Source organism: Leopardus geoffroyi, chromosome A2, assembly GCF_018350155.1.
Source record: "Leopardus geoffroyi isolate Oge1 chromosome A2, O.geoffroyi_Oge1_pat1.0, whole genome shotgun sequence".
NCBI lineage: Eukaryota > Metazoa > Chordata > Mammalia > Carnivora > Felidae > Leopardus > Leopardus geoffroyi.
The window spans coordinates 140,645,535-140,667,568 of record NC_059331.1 but is presented as its reverse complement, the minus strand read 5'-3'; the positions used below and the strand labels follow the sequence as shown (position 1 = coordinate 140,667,568).

General features: G+C 41.9%; 1 protein-coding gene across 21 annotated transcripts in view; it reads left to right on the top strand.

The window, feature by feature from the left end:
- Nucleotides 1-411: 411 nt before the first annotated feature.
- Nucleotides 412-22,034, top strand: part of CADPS2 (calcium dependent secretion activator 2) — a 547,933-nt gene continuing 526,310 nt past the window's right edge. For 20 of the 21 annotated variants that reach the window (XM_045495470.1, XM_045495468.1, XM_045495459.1 and 17 more), the window contains exon 1: nucleotides 412-932. In XM_045495470.1, the coding sequence (XP_045351426.1) occupies nucleotides 594-932 (339 nt within the window). In that variant the 5' untranslated portion in view covers nucleotides 412-593. The remainder of the gene's footprint in view (nucleotides 933-22,034) is intronic. The other variant, XM_045495471.1, reaches the window with a different exon arrangement.

The following is a 22,034-nucleotide window of genomic DNA, read 5'->3' as shown; positions in this document are numbered from 1 at the left end:
GGGAGAAAAAGCATGGAGGGTAGGGGGTCAAGGTAGTCCAAGCAACCCCGGGTGTGCATACGGAGCAGACACGTCTAGCCCCTCCTCGCTTTTGCAAACTACCAGCCTCGGCACCCGGGATCCTGGGCCCCGGCAGCAGCCGCGGCGCGCGCACGCGTACTCCACGACCCCGCGCCCGCTCAACATTTTATTCCACGTGTTGCTTGTTGTAGGAGCCACAGGTTCCCCACCTGCGTCCTGGCGCTCGGGCCGCCCCGCCTCTGCCCGGCGGCGTGGCGGGATCACGGGGTTGGCGGGTCCCGGGCGGGCAGAGGAATTCAGGAGGCGCTCACGTTCACCTCCAACGCTAACTCCGCCTATTTAATCCCGGCGGCTCCCCCTCGCCTCCTCCCGGCTCTTGCCCGCCCCTTTCGCCCTGGTGGTAGGAAACATTCCGGTCTTTAACTCGACGTGTCCGGAAAGCTCTGGCCAGTTTTCCTTTCGTTCTGCGGCCGCTGCTGCCAGCCGCGCGGCTCCCTCAGACCGGCGGACGCAGCTGCCGCGGGTGAGGCGCCTGGGGGCCGCGGGCCGAGCGGCGGGGCGCCCCGAGCACCATGCTGGACCCGTCTTCCAGCGAAGAGGAGTCGGACGAAGGGCTGGAAGAGGAGAGCCGCGATGTGCTGGTGGCGGCCGGCGGCCCGCAGCGAGCGCCACCGGCCCCGGCTCGCGAAGGGCGGCGGGACGCGCCGGGGCGCGCGGGCGGCGGCAGCGCGGCCAGACCCGTGAGCCCGAGCCCCTCTGTGCTCAGCGAGGGGCGAGATGAGCCCGAGAGGCAGCTGGATGAGGAGCAGGAGCGGAGGATCCGCCTGCAGCTCTACGTCTTCGTCGTGAGGTGCATCGCGTACCCCTTCAACGCCAAACAGCCCACAGACATGGCCCGGAGGCAGCAGAAGGTGAGTTGCACGCAGGACTCGGCGCCTCCGGCCGCCACTTCTTCCTCCCCGGAGTTTTCTCCCGGGAGAGCGCTGGGGCACTTGCCCTCTGCCCTTGTTTAATGCGTGCACTGTTTTTGTCGGTCTTTACGGTTCAAGGGAATCTTTCAGGGGGAATCCCTTCATGCTTTAGCCGGCTGGGTATCGGGTTGCAGCGGATGCGTCCTCCCCCAGCCCCCTTCCTGTTGGCAGAAGCTGTCAGCTTGGCATCGGGAGACCCGCAGCGCCCGCCGTGCGGTGGTTGCACCCGCTGGGACTCCGCTCCGGCCAGGTTACAACGCAACTTCCATCAACTTAAGTTTCTAAGAGCAGTGGTGCATTCCTCCCCACCTGAGTTCAGCTGGAGCTGGGCTTTTCTGTGGGTCTTAATGATTGTGTAGTTAGGCGAAACAGGTGGAATCTGGCCATCCCTGTTAGCTAGAGCAGCCTTCACTAGGGCGAAGGGGGTAGAGATTTTCCGCAGGGAATAAAAAAAGTTAACGAGCTTGCTTTACTGCTATGTAATGAGTACTTCAAATCCAAACCCTGGAGAAGGTACGCAGTTCTTAGAATTGCTGTAGGTTGATAATTCCTGGTCTGGGCAGGCACTATTAATGAAAAAGGATTGGTGCATAACCACTTGGTAAGGAATGCGTGTTTTTGTTTTTTGTTTTTTTTTGTTTTTTGTTTTTTTTTTTGCTTTGTTTTTGCATCCCAAAGAGGTAAGGAGATTGTTTCAGGTGTAACGTCTGCCAACTTTAGTTTTAAAACAACATTGCAGGGGTCCGATGTTTTTGTAACAGTGGAAAGTCATGACTCCAGTTGCTCTAATTGGGTAAATGGGAACCTAAGAAATCTTTCTGATAGAATGCTGAACCTAAAAGGTCCAGTAGAAATCTCACTATCTCCGACAAAATGTGGAGACCCAGAGAGCTTATAATTTGCCCGAGGCATATTTAGATGCACACGTGTTTATTTTCTGAAATATCAAGCACATAAAGCATTTCTCAGAAATCCAGGGAGCATTTGAATGGTCTTCTGAAACACCACTGCAGCTTTGAGTACATGCAGTCCTCCCACCATCCTCCTCTATCCAGCCTTTAAAAACACACCTAAACTAAGTAGCTGTTTTGAAACCCTTCACTCTCTGGGAATACTTGAGGGGTGATTCTTTACAGCTGGTGCCTAATTACACGGAACCTTCAAGAACCTAACCCTGTAGGTAATTCAGTCACAGAATGCTAGAGCTGGAAAAGACCTTGGTGTCCTCCAGGCAGACCCCTCATTTCGGAGGTGAGCAGTCTGAGTATTCTTTCCTCAGGGGGCATGATTGAAGTCCCCATTCCTCCAGTCAGTGTGCGTGCCCTGTGATGTTCTTGTGCACCTTCTATTCTTCCCCTAGGTAAGTACCCTGCTTCCTCATCCTTGTGCTGCAGTCACCTGTTGCTTGTCCACTCCATAGGTCAAGCAGATTTCAACTTCAGTAGTCCTCCTTATGCTAAGTGTAAGTAATTCTTGACCTGTCTAGCCGTCTAAAGCTTCTGAATGTCAGCCTGTTATCACTTCGGTCATTCATATTGCATTGAAGCTTATTTTTAGTGTGTTAAACTGTAAAATCGTATGGTGAAACTAAAGCTAGTCCTGTCCAGACTATTCTGCTTTTGTAAAAAGTTACTGGTAGCTGACTTACACCGTGCTTGTCGCATTTTGGTACTGAGACTCCCCTTTGCTTGTTCATGGTTACAGATCTGACTCCTCCCATTTAAATAGAATGTTCCTACAGAAGTTATTTGAACTGTCAAATACGTTCACAACCCTAAGAAAACTATGACCTTACCCAGAGGTTACCAAAACCCAAACAACAAAACCCTGCATCTGATCTCTGCAAAAATACTTGGAAACTTCAGCTCTCTAAATCTTGAGAGCATTGAGTGCTGTCAGATTAACCTCAGTGAATTTTTATTAAGGGGGAGGCCACATAACCTAAATCTTTGCCTTATTCCAAAGTCCCCACACTTTTTTTTTTTAACGTGCTGCTTCCTAGAGGGAAGTGGAACAATTCTTAGCAGTAGGTTTTCTTCTAGGATGGAGTGAAGTGGGAACTTCTATTCCTGTGAATTTGATACATAAGTCAATTAATGCCAGAAACTTTAAGTCAAATTATACACGTGGGTTATGTAAAAAAAAATCACAGCATAATTGCAAAATCATTAATCCATTGTATGTTTTTTCCTGTATCTTCAAGTAGTCCAACATCTAATAAAAGGATCTGATAGCTTAAATTGTTATTGACCTGCATGTTGCTGCTTACTCCTCACAACTTTGAGGATTTAGAAACTCTCAGACTGAGATCTGAAAGGGTCCTCACTTAAAAAAAAGAAAAAAGTTAATGTTTGTTCACTTTTTGAGAGTGAGGGACCTAGCACAAGCAGGGGAGGGACAGGGATGGAGACCCAATCCAAAGCAGGCTCCAGGCTCTGAGCTGTTAGCACAGAGCCTGACACTGGGCTCAGACCCATGAACCGTGATATGACCTGGGCCGAAGTCCGACACTTATCTGACTGAACCACCCAGGAGCCCCAGGGGTCCTCATTTTATAAGTGACACAAGAGCCTTCCCTCTGGCTGTCCTAGCCCTCCCTCAAAGGGCTGGTGAGTTTTTGTGAACTAGACCTCAGCTGCAGTGTTTTGTTTTCTCCTTACTTAGCTAGAAAGGCCCACAAAGCTAGTTAGGGGTTTTATCCAGGAGTTACTCGAAAGCTTAGTAGCATTAAACTCGGTTGACTCAAACATTGCTTTCTTTGCTCTTGGCTGGAAAACTTCGAGGAACAGTGGCCAGTGTATGCCATTGGGGCCCTGGGACTACTGATGGCTCTACAGAAAATTCTGGAAGTGAGTATCTGGGTCCACCCTAACAGCTTTGCACCAGGTGGTCACATCATTTAACGTATCCAGGGGTTCACACGTGATACCAATATGAAGTAACTGCTAATGGCAAAAGACTTTAGTTCCAAATAGCGTCTAAGCCTGATGCCTCTTTACCTTGATGACTTTGGTACCATCAGAATGCTACAGCAATAATGAACTTTGTGTGACTCTCTATCATTGGTTAAGGGTGGGATCAGTATTAATGGCAAAGCAGTTTACCAAATAAGCAAATCCGCTTCATCATAAGGCAAATCATAAAGGCAATTTGTTGAACCTTTGGAAAAGTAATAGGTGTTCATGGTGACTAGAAGGTAGGGGGACTCTGACCCATCATAACGACTACCACAGCAGGGGAGTCAGTATGTTCATTCCTGTAGTTAAAGGTTTAGACTGCAGGTCTGTAGGCTTCTAATGGGTGGTTGCACTGTTTTTGTTAACGTTAGTAAAGTCCGATGTTGAAGGAACCCGCTCTTTTAAACTAGAAATCAGGAATTAGAGTAAAATGGTATTTGATAACTTTCTGTGAATCCTAGATCGATGTTCTTGCCATTTGTACATGTATGACCAGTAATCACTCTAAATTGTGACTTAACCTTCACCTAGAATAAGCATTCCCACCACTTCACATAATTTTTGTCTAAGTTTGAGGAACGTACACAAATGTGAAATTGTGGATGGGGGTGGGGGGGGGGGGAATGCATAGGTGCCTGCCTATAACTCTGCCATCTGAATGTTTCATTACAAAAAGTGGCTACTTTTAGATCTTTGGACATGATGGTCTCTTTTGTTAACATTCTGACTGCTCAGGTGATCCCTAAGTTCAGGGAAAAGAGCCAAATTTTTAAAATTTTCTTTAAATGTTTATTTCTGAGACTGAGTGGGGGAGGGGCAGAGAGGGGAGACACAGAATCCCAAGCAGGCTCCAGGCTCTGAGCTGTCTACACAGAGCCCAACATAGGACTCAAACCTGGAGATCTTGACCTGAGCCTGGGTCAGACACTTAACGGAATGAGCCACCCTGGCATCCTGGAAAAACCAGTTTTCCAAAACAAAGCCCCCACAGCTTTACAAGGGTTGAGAATCCCTTACCTAAGGCTAGGAAATCTTATACCTTTAGTGCTGTGTTGCCCCCTCTTTGGTGCCTTAGCGTAGGGCGTCCAGCAAAAACGTGTCTTGCGGGGGGGCACGCCTGGGTAGCTCAGTTAGCTAAACATCAGACTCTTGATTTCAGTTCAGGTCATAATCTTGAGGCCTGCTTAAGATTCTCTGCCCCTCCCGTGCTCATTGGTGTACGTGCTCAAACCCCCCAAAACTTGTTTGGATACAAACAAGTGTCAGATTTAGTACATGTTGCAAAGAATTAGGTGCAACTTGGAGGAAAGCGGTGGCAGGGGTGGGGGGGGGGCGGGGAGAAAGGAAAGTAAGAATCTTCTGATCTCTGGGAAACTAGTGTTCCTAAATGTGTTTTTGAGACCTCCAGGATTTTTACCCCCTGAAAGCCATAAAAATGTAAAGCTGGTAGAACTGATGACTGCAAAGTGAAACTTGGCCACTGCCACTACCAAGCCCAAGAGACCAGTAGCGTAGAAGCCCAGTATTCTACCTTGTTTTCTTGTTTGCAGGTTTCCAGCAAATGATGTGAAAATCTTAAAAAGCCACCCTCTTTGGGAGTTAAGCTTAATTCAGCCTTTGTGCTCTTTCTGACTTCGGTACATTGTGGAGCAAATGCAGAAGGGATAGGTTATGTTGGTTTTTTTAGAAGAGCGAATACCTTGTCCTCTAGGGAGTGAGTTGAAACCACATTAAAGTAACCTCAGACCGGACTTAATACAGTATCTCAGGAAGATGCGTGTTGCTTTGATTCATCTAACCCTCCACAGGGTGTCTTGAGATGGTGGCACTTAATTTAGTGGAATGAGTTGTGTTGATGAGAAGAACTCAGACGGATTAAGTGATATTGACGTTTGCTTCTTTCAAAAATGAAATCAGCTGTAATTCTGATATACAATGACTGCTTATAAAGTGAAATAAAATAGCTAATTGTGTTTCCCTCTTTAGTTTTTTCTTAATGGAAACTGTTCCCTTTATTTATACACTCAAAAGATAAATAACACTGTATGTAAGGTCATTAAAGAACTTTAAGATAAAATTAAAGCCAATTGCCAGGTTATGAAATATGAGAATTCCAAATAGAACATCCCACCAGTTTGGTAGTGAGGAGGCCTCTTTTGCGTGATTGTGCTATTTTCTATGCATTTCAGATTGACTTAGATCTTTGGGAAGGAAGTGGTGGGTCACATAGTCATGTGTTGCCATTTTAATTTTTGGGTTAAAGACCTAATAGCTGTAAATGTAAAGGTGGACGTATACTGGAACAAAGGACACCTGCCCAAAATTAATATTTAGGAATCAAATTATGAAATTGTCCTGAGTTGGTAACACTTCCTGTTAGGACCACTGTTTTTGGTCCCTGTGTTTCAAAATCAGCTGAGGATTTTGATGGGCTTTCATTTTTTTAAAAACAAAAATCTGATTTCTATCCTTAGCTGCACATTAGAATTCCCTGGAGAGCCCTTAAGAATTCCATCATCCAAGTTGCACCCCACATTAATGAAATTAATCTCTGGGGGTTGTAGTCTTAAAGCTTCCTAGGTGATTCCAGTGTAGGGCCAAGGTTGAGAACTGTGTGTGTGTGTGTGTTTTCTGGAAAGCTGCCGGAAACTGGGTTATTTTGACATGGGCAAGGTGAAAGTATTTGCATTAACGAGTAAGATTACTGAGTAATTAAACCAATATTCCATATTAAGGTAAAAGCAACAGGGATGCTCTAAGGGAGGAACAAACATCTAAATATTCTAGACTTTATTGAATCAATACAGTGGGAGGCCAGTACATATTAGACTTCTGAAAGGTCTTTAATTAGGGAATATGCTAGAGGCAATTAAGTTGCATATGCAAGTGTGTAATTATAAAACCACAGATCACAACGTTAGCAATAGAAAATATAGGATGCTGAGGGTAAGCCTGAGTGTTGCTTCCTATTCCAAAATGAACTGGGAGAGTATAGTGAAATCTCAGAGGTTGACACTGAGTAATGCCTAATTGAAGAGTAAATTGCACCAAGGTCTTTCAAGATCTTTAGTCAGTGGAATATTTCCTTGGTATATGCAGTAATCGTGCATATAGGTCTTTCAGAAAGTAACTTCAGAAGGCATTAAGTGAAGTACTTAGCTAAGTTCTTGTTTAAGCTTTTTTAACTGTTCTATTTTTATTTGCAGTCCGCAAAATTTTAGCGTTAGGTGGAGAGTATGGAAAACCTGTTCAAATTGCATTAGTGTCACATAACTGTTGTACACCTGAGACTAACGTTGTGTATTGACTGTACTTCAGGAAATTAAAAAAAATACATTAATAGGTTGTAGTTTGCATTTGAGAGTCTTCTGTTTGTAGAGCATCATTGGTCTACTTTTTGAAACTTCTTCACATCACTTTGTAAACCTTGTGGTTTGAATATTTTCATTTTCTAACCTTCAGGTTTGTGATGAATTTTTACAACGAAAATATTACTGGGGCAAAAGGTATGAACAGTTTAAAGGCAGTCTTTGCCAGGCTAGCAGGATAGTTAACTCGCTCCTTCCTGATAGTGAAGATGAGTATATGTGTATGGTCTAATGTCCTTTTTTTCATTTTTTTTGGTTGCGATTTTGGTAATGTGAACTCTTTATCAGTATGTTGAAAATAGCATTCCTTTGTGAAGGGTCTTCCATAGTCTGCCTTTTTTTAGATATACTTTGATCTTTTCCTTAACATTTCTTCTCTTGGACAATTTCCCATCTAGAACTAATGTTTGAAGCAAGGAGTTGACATCTACCCCCACCCCCCCCCCCAAAAGTTAAGCAGTTCTTGCAGACTGATTCTTGATTATGCTCTGCTTCCTTCCATTCCTAAGCTGGAAGGCCAAGTTCATATGGTTTCCCTCATTAATTCATTGACCAAGTATCTATTGAGCCTCTACTTAACAAGATCAGATGTTCTGGAAACACAGTCAAGAATAAAACAAGCATAAATTCCCTCAGTAGTGTTCAGTAACTTATAGATTATGCGTATGTGTCTTTTACATCTTTTTCTAGGTTACCTATTCTAATTGATCTAGCTCTTTTCCTATTGCTTATATCATATAATTTTGACTTAGGATAATTACATATTTTAATACTTGATTGGAGTTCCCATTTATCAAATTTTTTACCATTCTATTCCTCCCCCTATCCCCACCCCCTCACCCTTAATTTTTTTTTAATGTTTATTTTTGAGAGAGAGCCACAAGAGTGCAAGCAGGGGAAGGGCAGGGAGAGAGGGAGACACAGAATCCTAAGCAGGCTCCAGGCTCTGAGCTTTAGGCACAGAGCCCCATGCGGGGCTCAAACTCAAGGACCCTGAGATCATGACCTGAGCTGAGGTCAGCTCAACCACTCAACCAAATAAGCCACCCAGGTGCCCCTCACTTGCCCTTTCTTAAAAAAAAAAAAAAAAAAAAAAAAATGCAGCAGTTAGGAAATTGCTTTGTCTTCAGGGAGTCTGGCTTCATTCTTTTGTAGTATCCATGCATTGTATGAGTAAGGTATTTCTGCTCTCTAGGTCCTGGCTTTTTCATTTGTAAAAAGGGGCTAATGGCCACATAGAATTTTGGTTATAATTAAATGAGATGCATAGAAAGTGTTTAGCTTAGTGCCTGCTAACACATATGCTCCCTTATGCTGATTAGATGCTGTCATTTCTTGTTAAGCCTGTTTGAGAAACTAATTTTTACTAAAGTCAATCTTGTTGACGTACATTCTCTTCAGTTAGGCCTCTTCTGTCGTTGTGATGTTTCGTCCCTTTCATTGTATTGACCCCTTGGGTTTATAACCAAGTTATTTTGAAACCTTTTACAATTTTTTCGCTGTGGCTTGTGTTTTTCTATTACCAGTAATTGGTAAATGTTAAACTCTAGCTTTGTTTTAACTGATCGTATCGCTGTGCACTATTGTCTTAGTAAGTCCTATCTGAGCCTTCTGGGTTGTCTATGGTAGGCGGTTGTATCCTCTGATAGTAATGATTTGTCTTCTCCGGTAGCTGTACCTGTTCTGTTTGGCATCTCTGGTTAAGAACGTTCAAAACAGTGTATTTTTTTTTTTTTTTTAATTTTTTTTTTTTTTATTTTTAAATGCTTATTTTTGAGACCCTGACAGAGACAGAGTGAGCAGGGGAGGGGCCGAGAGAGAGAGAGAGGGAGACACAGAATCAGAAGCAGGTTCCAGGCTCTGAGCTGTCAGCACAGAGCCCAACTCAGGGCTTGAACCCACAGACAGTGAGATCATAACCTGAGCTGAATTTGGATGCTTAACCAACTGAGCCACCTAGGTGCCCTGCCATATCCTTCTCTTGATGCAGGCTTTATGAGGAATGCTTTTGGAATTGTACCAAGGAACATATTGTTAGCATTTTAGGGTATTCTTTGCTACTCTATTTTTCTTACATTAAGTGAGTTGAAAAATATCAGGAATGGACTTTTATCAAATTTCTTGTCCCATCAATTGAGGTGATTGCCTGACTTAATTTTACTGATGTGACGGATTTACTAGGTTTCCTATTGTTAAACTGTATTTACATTCCTAGGGTAATTGCTCCCTGATTGTGGTGGTTTTTAAAAAACTTGAGTTCCCTAGGCTTTTAATTTTTTATATTTCTTTTGGTCTGTATTCAGAAAGGTCTTTTTCTGTGCTGGCTGTCAACTGTCACCGAAAATTGGCCATTTCTAGGTTTTCAGGTATATTAACATAGTTGGATATATCTTTCATTTTCTCTATCTTCAGCTTTTGGTCTCCAGGGTTTCTCCTTTTTGAAAATTCATTAGATAGCCCAGATACTCTTGTTCTTACAAATATACACGTTAACTTTATAAACTTTGTTTTATAGTTTCTACTTTCCTAAGGTGGGTTTTTTTTTTTTTTTTGGGGGGGGGGTGGAGCTGGGTAAGGGGAGATACAAGGTGGTTCTTTGATCTGGCAGCTTAACAGGATTTTTATTTTCTGCTTTGTAATAAAATGAAAGTATATGAAGCTATGAATTTACCTCTAGGTACATTTTGGCATCTGTCTGTAGTACTATGAAATTTTTGCTAAATGTTATTTTTCTCTTGAATCGGTATTAACATAGTTAACCAGAATACTTAAAAATTTCTAGTGGTGAAGTTTTTGTTTTCTCTGTGGTAATTTCTAATCTTATGTTGACACTATGGTTCACTGTAGTATGCAATGAATATTAAGTTTTAGGTCAAAAATCATGTGGCAAATTTTGACTTTAGGATTTTTTTTTTATATATCTAATAATTAGCATTATAGTAATCATTCCTATCTTATTTGTTGTCTTTATAGTATCATCTTTATATTATCCTACAATTGTATGTATCTTTAACTGACTTTGTATATCTAGAAGCATTTAACTCCTAGATATTGATGCCAGATTCCTACTAGTATAAAGAGAAGTATATACTGTAGTCAGTGGAAAGGAACTCCCTTTGATTCATTTAGTGTGGGTGTTGGACAAGGATTCTTTGTCCAACTTTAAAGGTTAAAACTACTTTCTGTTGGAGTTTTGGATGTTAATCATAATGCATACACCTGCTTTTCACATCTATAAACACATCTGCATGTGTGCATATATACATTTTGAGGTTATTTTGTATTGAAGATTATTTAATACAACAATTTTTGCCTGGTCTTTGCTTTTGAGTTTGAAACCATCATTGCCAATGTACCATTAATCTTATTTTCCATTTTGTTTTTTGTTTCCTTTATTTTTGTTTTGTCTTGAGTATATGGCATTTCAGCTCTTCCATCCTGGAGCCAGGGACAGGTAGAGGGACAGGATATAAATCTTGCTAGGTCTTCATAGTTGTGCTTCTTGTTTTGATTCACAAAGCAAAGCACGTGTGCTTTAAGAAGCTGGGTCTCTAGTTTTCATGGATTATGAAGTTAATGGACATTCATCTTGATGGGTTTTAGTTTTATATTTCATCTGCAGTATTTCCTTTAAAAATACTGTTATGTATCTGTATGAATACTGGAAGATGGGAAAATTAAATTCTGCCAGGAAACCTGTATTTTTATTTCACAAATTTAGGGAAATCTATTCCATATTTTATTTAAAGAGATGAGAGTCTTAATTTGGTTCTGTAGAAAAATCTCTAAAACTCAAAATACTTCTTTAGCCAGAAAGGCTTACAAAGTGCTAAGTATCCTTAGGAATCATTCTGAACTATAACAAGACATCTATTGCCTACATTTGTGAAGCTCTGGTTTTCTTTACCAGAAGGGCTTCATGTATTGTTGAGTAGCGGGAAGTAGGGAAATAGAAAGCACTTTTTTTTTTTTTTTTTTTTTTTTTTTTTTGAGAGAGAGTGGGGGAGGGCAGACAGGGGGCGGGGGAGAGAATCCCAAGCAGACTCTGTGCTTTGATCTCAGAGCCTGATATATAGGGTTTGATCCCAAACTGTGAGATTATGACCTGCACTGAAATCAAGAGTTGGCTGCTTAACTGACTGAGCCACTCAGGCGCTCCAGAAAGTACATTCTTGTTCTCTATTCCCTGTTTCAACTAGAAGGCCACTCTGTTTTACATGATAGAACAGTATATCTTAAATTACTGGGGGAGGACAGTGTCCAGATAGCTTTAATGTTTCATAATTGTGGTTCAAGTGTGCAATCCTGTAAGAATGTCTATAATTTGATCGCTACGTCCTAGAATCCTAGGCTTTGTTGCCTTTCTTATTCTTAAAAATATTTGAGAAGCTATGTGGGGATATACGATTTAATCCAATACAGATCATGCCACGAGGAACTTAAAACCTAATAGGTGAGATGTTGAATTTGTGGTCCTTGAAATAAGTAGAGCTCAAAAAGACAATTGTTTGGAGCTTGGGAGAGATTTGGGTATAAGAAGTAAGTTTGAGAATTGTCATGTGGATTTCATTTGAAAGCATGGGCTTGAATGATGTAGAAGGAAAGTGAATCCAGCAAGAGAAGTAGCACTAGGAGTGCTAGTTTGAGATTGTAATCTGAATCTAAGCTATTACAATATATTTACATAGCATAAACCTTGCAGAACTTAGAATTAAACAGTCTGTTCACTCTTCCCCATTGCCAATCAGCTTTCCAGAGGGAACCTTTATAACTTTTCGTGTTTTTTTAGTTCTTTTGGAAATAGTTCATAAATTGAAATATGTATACCACTTTTCTCATGGATTCTTAGTGACTTTAGCCATTGCTTCCTGTAGAATATACGATGGGGAGAGTCAGCTCATTTCCTACAAGCATCTGGTTCCCTTTCTTCTGGAATATGGTCTTTTATCATTATTGGTTTCTGCTAGTTGCCTCCTCTATGTTCTCACCTTCTTACAAGAAATAGAATTTTTAGCTGGGCACGTGGCTGTCTGGCTGAAGACTACATTTCTTATCTTGCCCTCCCCTTCCTTTTGTTATCCGTGGAACAGAGCATGACTGTCCAGAGAATGTATGTCAAGAACCTAGCTTGGAGGGTGCCAACTTTATTTCTCCCACACGAGAATAGGGCCAGGTCCCATGGCCCTATCAGTCTTTACAAGGAATTGCACAGGTAATGTCTTTGTTTTTACACAACTCTGGAAGACCAGCTACAGACTTCTGAGATTTTGCTGAGGAGGGCAGGAAGCAAGTCTTGCCAGAATAGGAGGAACAAGTATGTGGCATACAAATTGTTGGCTCAAGTTGTCGTTGATGGCTGGGAACAATTGGAATCTGATATTTGTTCTACCTTCTCTTGGCAGTTAGCTTAGCCAAAAGACTAATTTCAGGCTAGCGGGCTATGAATGGAAGTGATGTGTGTGAATGTATGGGCCGTTCCTTGTGAAGGGAAGGAAAAATTTGTCTTTTAAGGTTTTCTAGCTGGAGTAAGAATTAAATTTACATGAGACAGACCAGAGAAAAAGTTTATTGCATGCACACAGAGGCCCAATAATAGAGACCTAAAGACATGACTAAGGCAGCTTTTTCACTTTTTAGGTAAAGACAGTAAATCTGAGGAATTGACAACTGAATTTGGGGAGCTTCAGTAAGGAATTCTAAACAGAATTTGGGCCAGGGTACTAAATTAGTAAAAAGTGTTGTTTGTACAGGCTTCAGGCTCTAAATTTCCTGTCTCTCATCATGAGAATGTCTTTTAACCTCCTGGTACAGGGAGGGTACCTTTTGTGTGGGGCATGATGCCCTGCTTTTACGGGGGACAGAGGAGGGTCTAGGTGTCCTTGTACAGGCTGTCCCAGTAACTTTTATTTAAAGAAATATGTTAGGGGCGCCTGGGTGGCTCTGTCAGTTAAGCATCCGACTTCAGCTCAGGTCATGATCTCAGAGTTCAGGGGTTGGAGCCCTGCCTCAGGCTCTCTAGTGTCAGCACAGAGCCAGCTTCAGATCCTGAACTGCCCCCATCTCTGTCCCTCCCCTGCTTGTGCTCGTTCTTTCAAAAGTTAAATATTCCAGAGTGTGGTCCATCTTGGGGCAGCCTGCCTTTGGCTCCTACACTGGAAACAAGAGGAACGTGTCCCTGTCCCTCTGCCCTTTCCCACCCACTGGCTGAATATCTGTCTCAGTCTGGCAGTTAAAGCAGCCTTTGGATGAGGAGCCGGTTACTACTTATTGAGTCGCAGCGTGGCTTGCAGACGGAGAGCTACCCCACCTCTCAGATCTCTACAGGAGAGAGAAGTGAACCTCTCATGGTTAATTTTCAAGTGACTTGATTTTTACTTGTTGAAGTGGGTCGGCTCTATCCATATTGTAACTACAATTAGTTTGAAGTCTAAACAATCACCTGTTTTGTTTTTTGCCTTCCTATATGAGGCAGGAAACACTCCTTGTGACTACAAGGAAAAGACTGCAGGAATTTCAGACACTGGAATTGAAATCCATTGCCAACAGCACCTGCATCTAGATTCTTCAATGAAGAAAATATCTTCCCAAGGTTAACTTTATCTTTTAGAATCCTTAAGACTTCTGGGGCTCCTATGTGGCTCAGGTAAGTGTCTGACTTTGGCTCAGGTCATGATTTCACAGTTGGTGGGTTTTGAACCCTGTGTCCATCTCTGTGCTGATAGCTCAGAGCCTGGAGCCTGCTTCAGATTCCATCTCCCTCTCTCTCCGGCTCTCCCCCACTTATTCCTTCTCTCACTCGCTCAAATAAACATGAAAATTAAAAATCCTAAAGACTTTTGTATTTTGAGTAGCTGATTCTAAAAACTGGAAGCTACTTAGTGGAGTTCTGTCACTACAAACCACATAGTATGCATTGGTTGCATATCTTCTAAAAGTTGAAACTTTTCTTGGAGTTCTTGTTTTTCTTTACCTATTTTGTCTCAAGTTGCTAATTACGAACCATTGGTACTTGGAAGCAAAAACCTAAAAACAGGGAGGGGGACATGACAGACTCTTAAATATAGGGAACAGAGGGTTGCTGGAGGGGTTATGGGAGGGGGGGATGGGTTAAATGGGTAAGGGGCATTAAAGACACTTGGGATGAGTGCTGGGTGTTATACATAGGGGCTTAATCACTGGAATCTACTCTTGAAATTATTGTTGTGCTATATGTTAACTGGGATGTAAGTTAAAAAAAATATAAAAAGTGGTAAACAGAAAAAATGTTTTATTAAAAAAAACAAAACAAAAAAACCTTAGTTCCCAATGGGGCTGGTAATACCCCCAGCAGACACTTAACCAACATACCCCATAAAATGTTTTTTCTCGGTGATTGGGGGGTTGCTACTAGTATTTAGTGGGTAGGGTCCAAGGATTCTAGAAAAAAGTAAAATGCAGGATAAATTGTCTTTCATCCTACATGGCATTTGAATGTCTTGTTGGACATTGGTGTAGGTAAATCCTGTCTATGGTTATTTGAGCCTAGAGTAAAGCTCTTTATAAAGAAGGTATTGGGGCACCTGGGTGGCTCAGCTGGTTGGGTGGCTGACTCTTAATTTTGGCTCAGGTTGTCATCCCAGGGTCTGGGAATTGAGCACCCCCCCCCCCCCATCCCCCTACTGCCATTGTGCTCTGTGCACAGAGCATGGAGCCTGCTTAAGATTCTCTCCTTCCTCCCCTCTCCCCTGCTCATGCTGAAGCTTACTCTAAAATAAAAAAAAAAAATCTGTATGGGTTTAATATGTATGATCTTCCAAAAAATCCAGACAACTTTTGGGTAAATTGGGGAAAGATTGAACTTTATTTTGTTAGGAACTTACCTGAGAATCGCTCATCATATTGGAAAAAAAAATGTCACCAGTAGCAATGATGCTTGTGATGTTTGTTATCGATATAGGATGCCTGTGTCAGCTTTCATTTTCAGTTGTCCCATTCTCCTGGATTTTATAGATAGGCCAACTGTTTAGCCCTTGAAAATATCAAAAGAGAGTGTTGATAACATTCAGTTAAATCTTATCTCCCTTATCTTAAATTCAGACTTCCATATCATATATGTGGGTATATATGTCGAGTTTACTTTCCTGTAGACCAGCTATGCCTAAGCACTTATATCTGAAATCCATGTTATTTCCCTTCATTTTATTATTCTAGTTAGGAGGTTATATTTTTGAAAGTATGTGGAAATACTGTAACCTAGCAGTAAAATCACTTCTGTGTAGCCAAAAGGTTATTATTTATTTATTTTTTTTTAAAGGAGGAGGATTATGAAATAGGGCCCAGTAGGAAATAACTGTTATGCCAAGGGGCAACTCACAAATGAGAGGGTCAGGTAGTTTAAGGGAACCAATGAGGGATGGTGAAGCATTCAAGGGTTACCTACAGGGGGAAGACCTTACTTCCCCTGTAGGCCTCCGTGGGCGAAAGGAGGAAACTCTGACCTGAACTGACCAGGAAGCAAAGGTGTGGGAGAAAGCTATCTGACAGAGGGTGTGGTCTTCAGGTGTAGAATAGAATTATGGCCAGATGGTGCATAGTAGGGAGGTGGCCCAGGGATTAAATCTCCTGTTATCTTGCACTTCTTTCCCTCTGATTTTGTGCAGGCACCTCCCCAACAAGGAAAACCCAAAGAGAAGCTGAAGAACAAGCCTGCTTAGCTGTTAGGACTTATTGATTCTGAGAGTGCGGAGCCGGATAGGTGATGGGAAATGGAGCTCGAGACCAAAGGGGGAATCCAGCGCGTGGGATATCTGATTGGGTTTGGGAATCACTATTACAGTGGATAGCTGGCCTTGATCGCTTCATCTCTTTTGCATATCTTTCCCCTTCGGTTTACTCTGAGCTCAGTGTTGGGACAACAGGCTGAGAGTTGTGATTCTCTTTTCATAGTTCTTGTGAGCTATAGAGCCCCTGTTCCTATTTCCTAATTTTGTTTGAAAGTTTTCATACTCCCCTTTGAAGGAGTGTGACAAATTTTCTGAATCTACATGGGTTTGACATTTTTTTCATAGAGAAATCAACTGGGCAGAGTAGTCTGGATTGAAACCCTCTTCCCTCGGAACTTTTAAGGCATTAATAGTACACTCTTCCAGTTTCCAGTGTTGCTAATACAAAGTTTGAAGTTGGGTTTCACTCATTTTTAGAAGACCCATTTTTTCCTTTCTGGTGCTTTTAATGTACTTGGCTTTAGAGGGCTCTAAAATGTTAAAGTCTTAGTTTGAAAGTTTGTTGTGCTAGATGCTAAATTTTGCTGTTCTAGTCAATCTGGCTGTAGGCACATGTCCTCTTAACCCAAAGGAAATTATTTGTGGATTTGGGGTGGACAAAGGCTGGGTTATAAAAGGTGGTGATTGCTTTTCTTAAAGGTGAGAAAGCTCCTTAGAATCACTGGCTTTATAAGCACACTTAGAAATTTCACAGGGTTCTATTTGGATGAATTTTCTCATCCTGCTCTTGAGATTGTTTAAAGTGTTTTTTGCCTGTCTCTTGGTTTTGCTTTAGGTATCAGAGTAATATAAAGTTAGCTTAGAAGAATCCAAGAACAGAACAGTGTATTCATGTTCTGTATATAATTGTTCCCTATTCTTAACTTTCTGTGTGACTTCCATGTGTACTAATGGAGCTGTTTAACTGGTGTAAGGCCGTGATGATCAAATATAAACATCTGGCTGAAAAAGCTAATGTCAAAAGAAATGTATTGGTTATGCTGCATGGTTTTTACCTAGGGGCATTAAGCAGTTAATGCAAATGTTAAAAATTCTGATTTAACCAACTTTTTTTCAATCTGTATGTATGACTCCCATGTTCAGTCAGTCATTTATAAAATGGAGTCTTTGGGGATTTTATTGTAAAATATTGCAAACTTAGCTAAAACCCACTTAAATTGAGTATTTTAAGCAGGCTTGGGAACACACCAATAAGGGAGTAGTGAGGGGAATCGGGAGTATATTCTGAAAAAGAACTTGGAAGTTATGTGCTAGGGTCCAGGAAGAGATGGGAATTTTTATTATTTTTTGGGTAGATACTTAACTCTTCATCGTGCATAACCCTTAGGGCCCTGTTCCCTGATGATAATCAATATGTGTTGGTTTCAGTAGGTAATAATGACTGTGTTTACCCCCAAGAGCCAAGAGTGTGACCACAAGAACATTTGAATTTTAAGAAGCAACTTATATTTTCATTAAAAAATGCTCTTTTCAGCATATTTGCTTAAATACAGCCCTTTTCGCGTGTGTTTTTTCTCATCAAGAACCTCACGAGACCAGTGTGTTCATCAGTTTCAGAATTCGGTATTGCTGTTCAGAGGTCTCACAGCAGAATCGTCTCTCTCTCTCCATAAAAACATAGACTCTAAACTGTCAGCTACATACATTGTGCCCAAAATATTGTTGACCAGGTTCTGAGATGTTCTTCAGATCATGAGGGTTAAAAAGGGATGAAATAGATAAAATTGCTTTCTAAAAGAAATGAGCAGGATTAAATGGCACTTTCAAGTGTTGGGCGTTTGAGCTCATCTTATTTCTGTTTCTGCATGTGCTCAGGGAATGTAAGTGATCTGCCTTAAGTCAGTAAATGATGGCATTGGAATTACCCCGTCTCTGTGCCTCCACACCCTTGGATCTTCATGGGCTTGCCAAGGTGTGTTCTTGGTTTTTTCTCTCACAATAAGAACTGTATTTGTTTCTTGAATAAGAGCTCTTATTTAAAACTGGTTTGTTGAATTGCATGGAAGTCAGGAGTACGTGGGTGTGTCGCAGAACAAGTCCTGTGCCTCCAGTGTGTTACTACCTACAGTTACAGCCCAAGTGACTTGAATGTTTTTGTGATCTTCCACAGTGGCTTTCTACAGGGAGTTAGGATTGTATGGGAAATTGTTTGAATAGGAGCTGTTCAAATGTCAGGACCTCATGATTGGAATTCTGAAGTCTCCTAAATTGTAATGGAGGCTGTCACACTGCTAAGGTTATTGATCTTGATTCCCTTTGGGCGCTTGGACTGAGGGCTCCCAGCTCCCTTCACCAAAGCCACATGAGTCTGGTTATGGAAAGCTGTCCTCATTTAATAGTAGCTCAACCTGGGTTCTTTGTACTGTTGCATTTTTTTTTTCTTTTGTTTTTTCTTCAGAGCTGTATATATTTTTTGAATATAGAAATGTGCTTGTAGAAAACTTCAAAAACAGAAGTTAAGGGGGAAGTTACTCAGGGTCTGGCTAGAGGTAACAGTGGTGAGTGCTGAGCAGTTCATCCTTACTGTTCCCATGGGACTCCCATTGATCATGCTGTAAGCAACTTTGTATCTTGGCTTTTCCCCCCACTTAGCATTCTATCCTGAATATATCCCTGTTCAAAAAAAACTTGTTAATGGTCTTGTACTCTTTCCTCATACATACTAATTTCGTGAACATTTATGTCCTGATGACCTTCTTGGTGTACCTTATGGGGATGAGGGATGGATTTTACGACACTTCTATTGTAGGTGTACAATAAGTGTGCACATGTTGACACTTGTAATATACAGTTGGCCCCTGAACAGTGTAGGGTTAGGGGCACCAAGTCCCCCCGTCATTCTCCCATGCAGTCAAATCTGTGCATACGTTTTGACTCCCAAAAAACTTAATTTGCTTATAGCTTGCTGTTGACTGCAAGACTTACTGATGTCCTAAATAGTCCATCAATATATCGCATGTGTATTATATACTGTGTGCTTAAAGTAAGCTAGAGAAAATGTTAAAATCCTAAGGAAGAGGAAATTTAAGAGAAAAAAAATCCACATGCAAGTGGACCCACACAGTTCAAACTTCTGTTCAAAGTATATTGAGTAATTATACTGATATATACATACACACCTGTGAATAGTCTTTAAGAATATCTATCTCCCTGCATCCTCGCCAACTTTGAATGTAGTAGAGATGTTTTGGTAAAGGTTTCTTTAATTTTAACAAAGACCATCTTCCTGTGCTCTATGAGGAGTTAGACATCTTTGTATATTGGATATAAACTCTTTACTACTTAAAAATGTTAAAATGCTGGCTTTTCACATGTTTTTGTAGCCATTGTTGGACCCCATTATTGTGAAGTCTCTTGAGAGACAAAGTAGAATCCAAGAATTCATGTTGGTATGTCTGGAAAACTTGTCAGGAGAGGTTTGTGTGTCTAAAAAGTGTATTGGTGCGGGGAGGAGTTTTGCGTTTCAGTGGTCTAGAGAAGGAGAGCATGAGTGAAGGTAGTGAAGGTAACAGAAGGGTTGTATGGTGTTTAAGAAACAATGAGGTACAAATGGGCTGATGTGAATGAGGAGGATTTAAGGATGATTCTTAGGATCTTGCTGGTGCCAGTTGGGGGGATGTGAAATGGAAGAACAGGATTTGGGGATATTCCAGTGAGGATTTTGTTGGCTCTGAACAGAAAGGCAGTCTAATAGCTTAAATCACTGGGCTTTATTTCCCTTTACAAGAACAGAGTGCTGTGACAGTGGCTCCCTTGTGTTTTATCCCTCCCATGACACTTTGGCCATTATGGTTGCAACTACCTGCAGGTGAGGCACTTATGTTCCAAGTGGAAGGAACAGGGAAGCCATGGGCTCCATCATGGAGAAGACCTCATTCTGGAAAGGAGGTCCCCTCCCCACTTCGGCTTCTTTCTATAGCTTATTGGCAAACCATAGTTGCAAAGAAGGCTGGGTGGAGGTGCCTGGAAGGCTCAGTCATTAGACTTTTTTTTTTTTTTTTTTTCCTTACCACCCTCTGTATCAGAGGAACACAGAAGAGGAGGGATTTGGAATTGGAGTAAAGTTACTGAGAGTATGCCAACAAGAAAGGCAGGAAACAAACTAAATTTTGGCATGTTTGTGGAGGAGACTTCTGTGCAATAGAAAACAATGCCTCCTTCGGAAGTTGTCAGTGTTTGAAATACATAGGGGCAGTCTGTACTTAATATTTAGCCTTATAACTAAAGAACTTCATGTTTTTTTCTTTGTTTCTGTGGCTTCTCCTAAATTCCATTTTGTAGGTTTCCTGCCAGTTGGTGGTTTCAAGACTATGTCCTCCACCTTCCAGCCCCAGGGCCGGATTCCCCGTGACTTCTTATTCTGGTCCGGTGTGCTGTTATTTTCCTTAACTGTCTCAGTTCTCCTGGGTATGCTTCTAGTGTGAATGGGAGGGTCCTTATACATGTTTGGAACTTGCATTCCAGTCTATAGCGTATAGATGGCAACCACAATTTCCAGTTCCTCCCCATGCAGTTGACCTTTGAATAACACGGGTTTAAACTTCACGGGTTCACTTGAATCCACGTGTGGATTTTTTTTTTAAATACTGTAATAGCATTTTCTTATGACATCATAATTATTTTGAGCTTTACGATAATACAGTATATTATGAAACATACATAATGACTGTTCTTTTTTATAACGTTTATTTTTGAGACAGAGACTGAGCATGAACGGGGGAGGGTCAGAGAGAGAGAGAGACACACACACAGAATCGGAAACAGGCTCCAGGCTCTGAGCTGTCAGCACAGAGCCTCACGCGGGGCTCGAACTCATGGACCATGAGATCATGACCTGAGCCGAAGTCGGACGCTTAACCGACTGAGCCACCCGGGTGCCCCCATAATGACTGTTCTTGGTAAAGCTTCTAGTCAACTGTGAGCTACTAAGTTTTTGGGAAGTTGGGTTATACTTGGCTTTTGGACTACATAGCAGGTGGTGCCCCTAACACCAGCATTGTCCAAGGGTCATCCGTATGTACCTTTACGTAAATGGGGGATTGGATTGCTCCTGGACTAAATGTGTAGTAACTCTTAACTCGAAAGGCCTGTTCCCTCCTGGTATCTGTTTGATATCCGTTCACCATGCTAATGCAGGGAGATGTAGCTTCCAGGAAGAATACTGCTGTGAGGGATACTCCTGCTAAAGAAGTGATCCCTCTAGGAAATGAACACTCCCTTTCCATAGGATGGTGCTTGTTTCCCCCCTTTTGTGTCCTTTGCTATCCTGAGGACAGCAGATGGGGATCAAAGTGACCCTTGAAAAGCTTTCAGACTACCACGAACTACTTCCTCTCCAGGGACAAAGGCTTTTAAGTAATTTGAAGCCTTTATAGGTTCTATTTCGTATGGGTTGTATTTTCACGTATAACGAGTCTGTAAACATCTAATGTTTTAGGTCTGACGCAGTCTAGTTGATGTCCCTTTATACTATGACTGTCAAGGACATGATTCATTGTTGAATTAGTGGTGACTAACCGTTGGAGTGCTGAAGCAGTTTTCTGATCCGTGAGGCTACCTGTCTTCCCTGGGGTCAGTCCAACATTCCCTTTTATACCAAAGTGCTTATGCAACACAATATAACCTGAAGTGTTTTTTCTGTAGAACTTGTTACTCACAGGCACTCGAGGCTGAATTTTCTGTCCTTGTATATGCATCCTGTTTATCTGCAGGGCTAATGAGCGTTAGCCTGGAGGTTGCCGGTAGAGTCTCCCCAGCCCATGTGTGCACAGCACACATTGTTCCAGCCCAGCTGCGTGATGGAGGGGGTCTGGTTTGCCCATGTTCTGTAGCAAGTGTGGGTGGTATCTTTGTCTTGACACCTTAGCGGCTCAGGTTTTTCTGTTGACGTTTCTGTACATCGACCTCACCTCCTTTGACTTCTTAATCATTCTGTGCTGTGAGTACAGGGTTGGT